At 42.9% G+C, this 11,601-nt stretch overlaps 1 protein-coding gene across 1 annotated transcript; it reads right to left on the minus strand.

Annotated features, from left to right (window-relative positions):
* Positions 1-3,410: 3,410 nt before the first annotated feature.
* KCNMB1 (potassium calcium-activated channel subfamily M regulatory beta subunit 1) lies at positions 3,411-10,888 on the minus strand. The gene is made up of 3 exons (XM_066618351.1): positions 10,752-10,888; positions 9,042-9,234; positions 3,411-3,695 (listed from the first exon to the last, which is right to left on the minus strand). The coding sequence occupies exons 1-3, from the start codon at positions 10,886-10,888 to the stop codon at positions 3,411-3,413; spliced, it is 615 nt and encodes a 204-aa protein (XP_066474448.1).
* Between the last annotated feature and the right edge of the window lie 713 nt (positions 10,889-11,601).

The raw sequence follows: 11,601 nt of genomic DNA on the forward strand, positions 1-11,601 counted from the left end.
TAAAAAAAGGAGCAAGAATCTTCTTATGTGTTCTTTGTGCTAAAAAAAAGAAACCTGGCCACTGATTCTGTTATGGACTTATTCTTATCAGCTAAGATATATTTTAAATAACATGTAAAAGTCCTGCCTGGAAAATTAACATATAATAGGGTTAATATATCTTATATGCTCATCCCTGTAAAAATTGCATACAAAAAGAACATGGTCCAAGGTCTCTATATTCATATTATTACAGGGACATAATCTATTTTCATAAAGCACATTATTATAGCATCCTTCCAAGACTGCAGATGGAAGACAATTAAATCTAGCTCTTGTAAAAATTTGCCTATATTTTGGTATATTTGCCTATATTTTGGTATAGTTAAAGTGTCTAGATATCTAGCACTTTGATTAAGAATAGGAAAATTTACCCCGCCAGCCAACCAGCCAAAGAACCCCCTGCCTGCTGTCCCAGCAAATAACACCAGGGAAGCAAATAACACCAGGGAACGGAAGAGAAATGTGTACATGTGGGAACCCAAACTCATCACTTGGTGCAACCTTGCTGCCCTTGTCAGATCCTGGAGAATTCATATGACAATACACTTTGTCCTTCACCTTCTTTTATTTCCAGCATATATCCTAACATTCTATAGTTTCATACAGCTAATGACTATTTGTGTAGAATTTTTAAAATTTGCAAACATATAAACATTACTCACACACACAGAGAGAGAGAGAAAGAGAGAGAGAGAGAGAGAGAGAGAGAGAGAGGAGTCTTACCCTTCCCTCCAGGTATGTAAAAACCACTACTTTACAGTCACCCCCAAAATGTTTCACTTCCAATCTAACAGGCACTCAACCACCTGGGTTCCAAGTTAGTACACATAATTCCTAAAAAGTTGGGCAAGATTGAACATGTGAAGCTGCCTTACATTTTCAAAGCACTGATCCACCTATCCCAGTATTCAGACTGAGCTGCTCAAATGTCTAACAGCCTAGAGTGCGTGTCCTGGAAATAGGGAAGATGCGTGTCATTTTAGAAACATAATCATCACTGGGTGTGTGTGTGTGTGTGTGTGTGTGTGTGTGTGTGTGTGGGAGTTCTCTTTAAGCACTCCCCTGATGTGCCCATCCCATCTGTAAACAGGGTGAGAGAGGGTGGGAGGGACTGTGTGAAAGTGGGGACAGAAGCAGCAAGAGGGAATGGGGTCACACACAGCAGCTGGCAGGCTTACCAGGCTGACCCAATCCTTTGCAGCTCTATGCAGAAGTAGTCCCACTGTAGCCAGTCATTCAGTGAGCCCGATGGTGCCATGCCATGAATTTCTCCAGGATGACTAGGAACTGTCTCCCCCTACTTTCTCCCCTTATTTGTCCAGGGGAAAAAACCTTCCTCCTCCTCCCTGTGCTCCGGCAGCCAGTTGTAAGGTGAGAATGCCCTTAGCTCCTCCTTCTGCCCTCCTTCAGCCAAAGAAAATATCAGATGTCTATCCTTTGTCCAATAATCATCAGTTCCTTCCTTCCTATCATAGATGGGCAAAAGAGTCACTCCTCCCCCCACTGCTGTTTGGATTCATTAACCCTTTCCTGCCTCCTGGCTGGAACTTCCCTGCTACTCGCCCAGTTTGAATGATGGGCCCACAAGGTGGCTCACACCACGAAAACAGTAAGCAGGCAGGCCCAGACACAGGCAGACTTGAATCTGCATGTGTGCAAACAACTGCTGAGTCAAGGGGCCTTTGACTTGAGTGTTTTTCGGTGTCTTGCATGCGCATGAGTCATTGAAAAACGCGAGTTTGCACAATTTGAATCTGCGTCACTGACTTGAGTTTCCATCCCTGCACTTTCCCCATACTATAGTCCCAATCTGGAGTCTCTCCCTGTGGCACCTGCTTATGGTAAGAATAACAAGCACATAAGTGCTAAATATGGTTTCTTGTAATGTAGGAAAATCACATTTCAAAGGTGGCTGCACTTTTATCCTTAATAAGTTAAATTCTAGAGTTTATCAAGGATATACAGAGGGAAATTTTAAAAGATCAGAACAATAACAGAACAGAGAAACTCAAGTAATTTACAACAATGTAAGTTTATCCTTTTTGAGACCATAAAATCTGAAGCACTGTGTTCAGAATAGCGAATAATACACGAGTATACATAGCTAGTATTGAAGATATTCAGCCATTCTTGATTCTTATCCTGGAAACCGAAGGATAGTCCAAATGGCTATAACTTTTAAAAGGAAGGCAGTGGAACCCAAACAGCTATATTAGGGTTGTAGTAAAGGGCAAGAGAATTCCCTCTCTTCAGTAAATGAATATGTGCATTGCATGTGCACGGAGGACACAGGGATGTTGATTCTTCTGCTGTGGGATGCCACAGTGGTACACATACAAAAGAGGATCTCCTCTATGGAGAACTTGTGCAAGGAAAGCACCCTACAGGTAGACCACAGCTGCGATACAAGGACATCTGCAAGAGGGATCTGAAGGCCTTAGGAGTGGACCTCAACAAGTGGGAAACCCTGGCCTCTGAGCGGCCCACTTGGAGGCAGGCTGTGCAGCATGGCCTTTCCCAGTTTGAAGAGACACTTGGCCAACAGTCTGAGGCTAAGAGGCAAAGAAGGAAGGCCCATAGCCAGGGAGACAGACCAGGGACAGACTGCACTTGCTCCCGTTGTGGAAGGGATTGTCACTCCCGAATTGGCCTTTTCAGCCACACTAGACAATGTTCCAAAACCACCTTTCAGAGCACGATACCATAGTCTCGCGAGACTGAAGGTTGCCAACACACATACAAAAGTCGGAGATTACTTCAGCATGACACATTTGAAAACCTGTTTGGTTCTGGTCAAATAATGTGATCCGTTGATTATAGTTGACTGATCATGTTTCTTGTACCCCAACCCTATGAAACTCTGGTGCTGTGTATGGAATTTTCTTTTACATGAATTATGTTGCATCTGCATTTTGTGAAATGGCTTATTTTCATATGACAATGATTTCAAAAGCTTGTGTTTTGGAAAGTGGTGTGAAGGACTTGAGCCTATGACTACTTGCATATCTCTGTGCTGAGTTGGCCTGTGAGATCTGTTGCTTTAACACATTTGAAATGTAAATAGAGCATTAAATGATCTTAGAGAATATGAATCTATTCAGTAACACTTGAGTGTATGCATGTGAAAAGACAGTATGTTCTTGCACACTCTAACCATAGTGCCATGTGAAGTGTGAATATACAAAAATCCCAACAAATATGTTCCACCAAAGAAAGCTCTGTCCAAAGAAATGTTATTTGGGCAGTTCTTAGCTGAGAACTGTGTTTTGTTTTTTTTCCTTTTCCTTGTATGTTGTCAATTTTCTAACTTGAAAATTGAGCCCATGTTCCCTGAGATAAAAGAATATGCAGAAAGACAGTGGGACCGGCTATATACCTGTTTTGTTTTGGGTGGCAGAGAGTAAAGAGAAATATTGACTTATTTTCACCATGATGACAATCAAAACACCACCAATCCACATTAGAGTTGGCCAGATAAAAGTAATAAGAAGCTTCTCTGGAGGGTATAATCTCTGATAAAGAACACTTGTTTCTTCTCTTGATGGGTCATAATGACAAGGGAACAGTTTCGCCTTTCTGAATGAGTCTACAATTGTTTCCACAAGCCTTTGAACTTCATTGTAATCCTCCAGGTTTGGGGGGATATAGGAGCACTGCAAAAACAAAGACAAAAAAAGCAAGATACCAGTTATAGCATTTATTCAATGGCAGGCAAAGCAGTACATGGAAACCACCTAAAAGCTACCAGTAGAATTATAAGTTTCTGCCAACTGTGCACTAGGTCAATATCATTATTATATACAATGTAATTACTTTTGAATGTATTTATTATTTGATGGAATTGTGAAACATCATTGTATGGTTAATGTAGTGCAATGCTCCTTGATATTTTGACAAGATTAATTATGGTTCACCTTCAAAACCACTTTTGGATATCTTATGGGTACTTAAATAAGTTTGTATACTTGATGTGTGCTAGAAGGCTTGAATTTTGTTACTTACTAATGTGGGGGATATTATGAGGAATGCAAAATAGCACAATGACATTATAGCCCTGTTATCAACACACCTACCATTCCCTGCACATTCTGTGAAAGCAGAGTGCCTCAGGCCATTTTGGCTCTTGCTGTTGGCATGCCCACTGACCCTGACCTCCACATACTGGGGAGAGGGTCTGAAAGGGGATTCACCTGGCACATAGCTGTACATGCAATGTTGCCCTTTCAGACCTCAGTCATAATGCATAGAGGTTGGGCTGCAATCTCACAGTTGGATTTCATTCCTGCCTCACACATTCAGTGAAAGGGTAATGAGGTGTGAATAGGGCTCATGTGATTCCTACAAAGAAAGTCCCTGCACAACAAGTGTTTGGCTCTGTGTGCACAAAAATTATATTTGTATGTAAGGATGGCCTTAAGGTCAGCCAAGTGAGACAGTAGCTAAGGGCACATGCTAATTATAAGACCCACTTAGCCGGGCTGACATCAGATCCTTTGACCAGGCAGAAATCAACACCAGTGGGAGTGGTAGTACCAGAGATAGGAAAACCCAGCACAGCATGACTCAAGTAGAGTCTAGAGTCTCCGCCCCCTGCAACTCGCTAAAAAATGAGTCATAACAGGGGCACGTTCCAAGTTGCCAAGTCACCCTTTCATGACTTGAGTCGAGTCACCCCCCTTTAAAAAGCCTGCGGCGACTCTGTGGAGGGAAACGGGGCTACTACCAGGTTGTACGTGTGTGTCAGAGTTCACTTTAAACACTGCCCTAATCCCCCCACCCATCTGTAAACAGGGTAGGAGGGGGTGGGAGGGACTGCAAGAGAGTGGGGACAGAAGTGGCAAGAGTGAGAAGGGTCACACGCAGCAGCTGTGAGGCTTACCAGGATGACATGATTCTTGGCAGCTCTACTCAGAAGTAATCCCACTCTAGCCAATCAGCATGATTACTATGAACTGCCCCCCCCTGCCCTGCCTCATCCCCCTCCCTGGGCTTCTGCAGTCAATTCTAAGGCAAAAACCCCCTTGGGCTTCTTCTTCTGCCCTACCTCAGCCAGAGAAAATACCAGACTGCCCATCCTTTGTCCAATGATCATCGAAGGAAAAGTGAGCCCCCTCCCCCTTCCCCCCTCCCACGCTGCAAAAGCAACCATTAACCCTTCCCTGCCTTGTGGCTGGAACTTCCCTGCTGCTCACCTGGTCTGAATAATGGCCTCACAAGGTTTTTTCACTCCACGAAAACAGAAAGCAAGCACACCCAGACACAGGCAGACTTGAGTCTGCATGCCTGGAGATGAGTTCCAAATCAGTGAGCCCCTGACTCACGTGTTTTTTTGAGTCTTCTACGCGCACGACTCATGAGTCAGCAAAAAAATGTGCATTTTGGTAACTTGAGTCTGAGTCATTCAAGACGAGTTTCCAACCCTGGGTAGTATCCAGTGTCATCAGGAGGCAGGCTAGGGGTGCCATAGGGTTCCAGTGCAGGGCTTTGCCTCAAGACCTCCAGCAACTTGGCTGGAAGTCTTGAACGTTTTGCACACATGTGGGCACTCTCTGAATAATTGAGGATCCCAATTATGTCTATTGGTGATATATACGCATAGAGCTGATGAAGCCCCATGGTGCTTGGTGTAAAGGCAACAAGTATGTTTGTACATGTGACTCTCCATCTGCTGACTGTATGCAGTTCTGACCATGCATTCAGTTCTGATCAGGTTTTCTCCTCCCCACTGTCCCTCTTTGAAGGAAGTTATAAGCTCTGCTCAGACATTTAAGTTGAGGGAGGTAGCTGTGCTGCCTGATCTACACACATTCATCCAATCACTTCAAAAGGGACCTCATGTGTGCACAGAGGGCTCTAGAAGTTTACATAGTCAAATGACTGAGCTGGGAAGTCCCTGGTTTAAGTTTCACCTTCACCATCTGCTCAATGGGTGGAAGGCATTGTTCTTCTGCCTCAGTTCCCAATCCGTAACATGGGTGTGATAAGCTGGGCCTCTAAGTGGAATTTTATCAGGGGGTACAAAGTTTCTTTTGGGCCCTTTGCAAAGAGGGAGGGGTGAAACAGTGGGGGAGGGTGGTGATGGGAGAGCAGAATTGGGATAGAGAGGGGCAAAACAGGATTGGGAGAGGTTGGAGACAGGTGGATAAGTCTTTGGAGCCCAGGTCTACCCACCATGTAGCACTGGCAGATTCAGTAATATGAAAAACCAAACACGTTCCTCTCTAAAATCTTTCAAATATAGAAAATCATGCAGAAAATTAGCATCATATTTAGGCTCACACTAGAATGGAAAGAGTCCTGTGCATACCAAAATTTGCTTCTGCAGCAGCTGTAGCTCCACAGTTGTGTCCCTGAGCTCCTATAAACTCCTTCATGGTAGGCAGATCCACAAGCCAAAGGGGTACTCTAGCAGGCCAGTTTCCTGCCAGATTTGACACTGTGTTAAGGAGCGTCATGTATGCATTCTTTGACCCAGCATATATGGCTTGCCAGTAGCTGCAGCTGTACACTTGTGGTAGTGTCCCCAGCATCCCATGCAGGAAACAAGTCTGAGTAGATAGGAAAATGTAAGATCCCAGAAAATTTCTGCGCCCCCTCCTTTGGCTCCTGGGCCCCCTTTTTGATCCTGGGCCCGGGTACAAATTACTCCCTTTATCCCCCTCTCCTAGGCCCTGGTGAAAATTATTATTCTTAAGAGTTAACAATGGGCTGTATTTAGGGTTGATTGAACTTTCCTAATCAACTTTGTGAAGCATTTTGAGGACTTAGGAAAAATGCTATATAGTACAGTATTAAGTATATAAGTATTAAGGAGCTCTGAGTCGTGAAAGGAAAGACTGACCAGAGTTAGGAATCCAGATAACTGTGCTGACTACCTGAGATTTTGCTGTAATCATTTGCAATTAATTGATTTTTATTTCAGTACAAATAAATTTGAGACAGATGAAGCATTCTTAATTTTGCCTTGATCCTTGTCCTAATGTAATGTTGAGGTTAGATTCAATGAGCTCTCTACTGTATTAGCTTTTATTTTTATACAAACCAATCTCCCAAATGTGAAAAACAGCAGTGCTGTGAATGCCTAATGGAGAACTACAGAATGCTTATTTAAAAAAAATAAATTTAAAAAGGCCATCAAGTATTGGTACTTCTGTGCAATCATCGCTCTTCCAAATTGTGCTTGAGACAGAAGGTGTAAATGACTATTAATGTCCTTGAAGCAGTTGTTGAGCTTTCCATTAGGGAAATTTTGTTTTATTGCTCATTTATCAAGGGGTTTTTTAAAGCTTGCAATGTAAATAGAATGATTCCCTGCTAGACTGAATGACTGTAAAGATCATGGAACAAAAAACATGAGGCCTCAAAATAATTCGATGTGGATGATAGGTCATCCAAATACCATATTATACAAAAATATTGTTCTTCTTTTGGAAAATAGTTTTTTCTTCAGTGTTTTAAGTCTGCCTTTGTCGGCAGCTGCTATATAAATGGGAGTTGAAGATGTTTGATCTATTGCTAAGCCTCCCCATATTTTCCCTTCCTTCTAGCTATTTTGAGAGTTTGATTAAGTAATGGAAAGTTTGACCAAAGGCAGAGAAAAGAAGTGATACAGACTGAGTATCCCTTCTCCAGAATGCTTGGGACCAGAAGTGTTACGAATTTTAAATTTTCTGAATTTTTGAATATTTGAATGGCAGCTTCCTTGGTATTTATGTACCGCAATGCCCTCTTCACCTGGCCTAACCTAAGGTACATGCCTTAGGGCCCAATTCTTAACAGTGCATGCCTGCTTGCCGCCGGCGCGCACTGTCGCAAACGTGCCGTAAAGCATGTTTGCGAGGCCCTAGTGCCAGCCAGTGCTGAGCTAGTGCTGGTGGATCTTCGGCACTCCACCGCTTGGCAGTTGTGTGGATTGCTGGGCAACGGAGAGGTGGAGGGAGGCATGCTGGGAGGAGGAAGTAGGGTGGGAGGGAGATGGGACTGGGGGAGGAAGCTGAACCTGACACAGAGGCTCTTGATTCTTTGGTGACTCAAAGGTAGCCCCATTGCGTGGCTACTTGCCTTACCTCTGGTAAGGGAGAAAGGTCCCCTCCTCCCAAGGTGCTGCCAGCGCTGCCTAGTTAGCATTCAGGATGCCGTGGCAGCCATTTTGGGTGCTGTGGCAGCCCCGTGCTCTGGGCAGCATAGGATTGGGCTGTTAGTCAAGGAGACTCCACTGAAAAGCCAACAGTCTTTTTTCATGTATAGCCAAAACTGCTTTAAATCCAACAAATACCTACTGTGTCTTAAGAACTAAAATCACAGTACAGTGGGCCTTTGGTGTCTGTGGACCCCTGCAGATAAAGTGCTCAAAGGACCTCCCAGACATGACCAGAAGTGTCTTCTGGATGCGTCCTGGAGGACTTCTGAGGCCCAGTAAGGCTGAGTATAGTCTACCTGGGTCTCAGAAATTTCTCTGTCTTGTCCAGGAGGTCCTTAAGGCCTTTCAAACTTGGAGTCGGCTGCCATGTTGAGTCAAATTCACAGATGCTGAACCAGTAGATGAGGCCACTATACAAGATATTTGCAGGAATTTAGATGACCCAGGGAACAGCAGATTCATTCATTTCAGGTTTGCTCTGTGGGTCATAAACAGAGTCAGTTAAGTGGCAGGAGGAATTGCTGACACTATTTACACTGTTGTTTTTCCTTTGTCTTTTGAGGGTGGTGGCGGCTGAGCATGTACGCTTGAATGTGAAAGTCAATTGTAACTATATTTAGCTGGCTATCTTTATCTGGGATCTTGGATTCCACTTCTTAAGACTGAGTAGGAAGAAGATCAGCAGTGGCAGCCCATCCTTTTACTCCAGCACTGCTGGAAGAAAAGGAAGGGACTCTGATTCTTTGCCACCACCTCCTCCTTGCCCTTGCTTAGGAAAGCAGATGGGTGAGCAAGTAAAAAGGAAAGGGGGGAGAGGTAAGGGGGAACCTCTTTAAACTCTGAAGAACAGCACTCAAACCTTGGGATTTTTGTCGATCGTCTCCTCCGTGTGATAGAGCATTACCACCTGTCCCAAGACAGTCAAATTGACCTGGACGTCCAAGCAAGGATAGTGAAAAATGTTCTCATCACTGATGCTCTCATTGTAGAAAAAATGGACTTCTTTGATTCCCGCTTTCATCAGTTTGCATACACTTTCTTTGATCCAAACACTGTGAAAACAAATGAGTTTGTGGTTTTTAAAAAAAATTCTAAAGGTTGTCTATATTTTTATCTGAAAATTTTTTATCCTGCCTTTCCCATGCTGAAGCAAATGCCCAGGGCGGCTTTTCCGCTCATGTAATCTGTGACTTTAGTCTGTGAGAATTCAAGCTTTCACAATTTAGCTATTCAGGTACTGTACTTGCCAGTATTTGGCATTTGTCTACATCAAAATGAAGTATCCATAGCAGTAATGAAATCTGGCAAATGTTTTCAAACTTCAATTTTTGCAAGTTCAAAAACTGATACTTTTAATGTATTTAATATTGTTGATAAATTTAATGGTATTATTATGCTTGCTAAATTCAATGCTATCACACTTGTTTGTGTAGGCACAAAGAGGTTATTCATCATTGGACCCATAATTTCAGCACTATCCATGATTAGAACTGTTTGATATGAATGTAAATTGGATATGAATGTAAAACGAGTTTAGATATCAGAGTTTTGCCAGCAAATTTGGTTGCATTTACGTGAGATTTCATCTTCCCTGTTCATTTTAGGGCAAAATAATAGTAGTAAACATGTGCATTTGCAAATAGCAGCAAACACTCTTTTGGCATACATGCAATAGCTTTAATGTTTAAAAATTAGGGAGAAGAATGTTCATGAAATGAAAGAGATTCTTGCTAGATTTTGCATTTTTCTTTGTTCTTCAAGGTATGGACTGCTCACTGGATGTACTCCGTATTTGTTAAAGAATGGCTAGAAATGTTGTGGCTGTCACTGGGCTATTCAGATCTCAACCATGACAGCAGTGCTAAACTAGCTTTTCTGCTCCAGAAGCAAAAGCTCTCATCACTAAAGCACTATGAATTACAAGATAACCTCTGGGTAGGTATATTTAACAGTGAAGAGTCTGTGTGGGTGGGTGGTTAATGAATATCACGAAGTGCCCTTAGTTTGCCACTCCATTAAGCCATTTTTATCCAACGTTGCATGTATGCAACAGGGACCAAATGCGTACACTTGAGGGCCGTGCAGAAACGGGTTAATGCCCAGACTCTACACCTATCTATAACCTGGCTTGCACAATTATTGGAGCAGCTTACAATTTGTGTGTAGGGGTGTGTATGTGCGTTTGAACCCTTCCCAGTAAAAAAAGTGTGATAGAGGCTATAAGGGGATCTACTTGCAAGGTTCCCCTGTTTTGAGAGGAAAAAATGGTGCAGCTGGTGCAGTTGCATATACAACCTTTTCAATGTGCATTCCTTTAGGATGGTGCATTCCTTTAGGACAATGGAGGTGAGAGGTGCTTGCTTGCCATCATGTGAACCAAATTGCTGCCCAGTACTGTCTGAATTAGGCTCAGATCACAAAATTTTAAGCTTCTAAATGGATTTGGTTGGTTGGTTGCTGCTTTAGGACCCAGAATGTATTGCACTATTATCCAAAAAGAGAGCACAGTTTGGAATGCTAAAGGAGGAAATCACATGTGTGCTGTGTGTATATAAACCAATTCAGTTACCTCCTCTTGTAGAATGGCATAATGGTGATCCCAATAAAGAAATACATAATCACTGAACAGGCCACCATTCCCAAACCTAGGCAGAGTGCCCTGGTCTCCCCTCGCTTCTGTGCCATCACCAGCTTTTTTCCCAGCATGATGAATTCTTTTGCCTTTATCGCTGTGTTTAAAAAGGGGTAAAAGCAGAAGGAATCATGGTTAACCATAATGATAGCCTGATACAATTGTCAACTCAGGGCCCAATCCTATCCAATTTTCCAGCACTGGTGCAGCTGCAATGCAGCCTGGGGATAAGGGAACAAATTTTTCCTTACCTTGAGGAGGCCTCTGACTGCCACCCCACCAAAGGATGCAGCGCATGCCCCATTGGCACCACTGCACCGGCCCTGGAAAATTGGATAGGATTGGGCCCTCAGTCTTGAAGAACCTGCATAATTTTGCTTCACTCTTTTTGAATTGTGACTATTTACTTAGAATGAAAACTCTAAAATAAATCCAATTTTATTCAGCATGCAATCCTGGTTAATTGAATTAGTTCACATCTTCAAGGACAAGATTAGAAACCAAATGTCAGATGTTCAAGCGGCCATGTGTAGTCAGTTTCTGAGATCTGCAGAATAATTTGTTTTTGCTTGTGAAATATGGCAGGGCTGCAGAGGACAGAAATGCAAGTTGGCACTTTATTTGCTGTAGTGATCCATATCTCACTCACTGACTGATTCATCAGGCTTGCATTCTATTGAGCCAGCATCCTAAAGTTTAACACTGCTACAATAAGTTCATTTCAGTTGAACTACTACATGATAAGTTTTGAGATGTCTCCTGCCCTAAGATGGAAGGCATTTGCTAA

The sequence above is a fragment of the Tiliqua scincoides genome, chromosome 2 (genome assembly GCF_035046505.1).
Source record: "Tiliqua scincoides isolate rTilSci1 chromosome 2, rTilSci1.hap2, whole genome shotgun sequence".
Taxonomy (NCBI): domain Eukaryota; kingdom Metazoa; phylum Chordata; class Lepidosauria; order Squamata; family Scincidae; genus Tiliqua; species Tiliqua scincoides.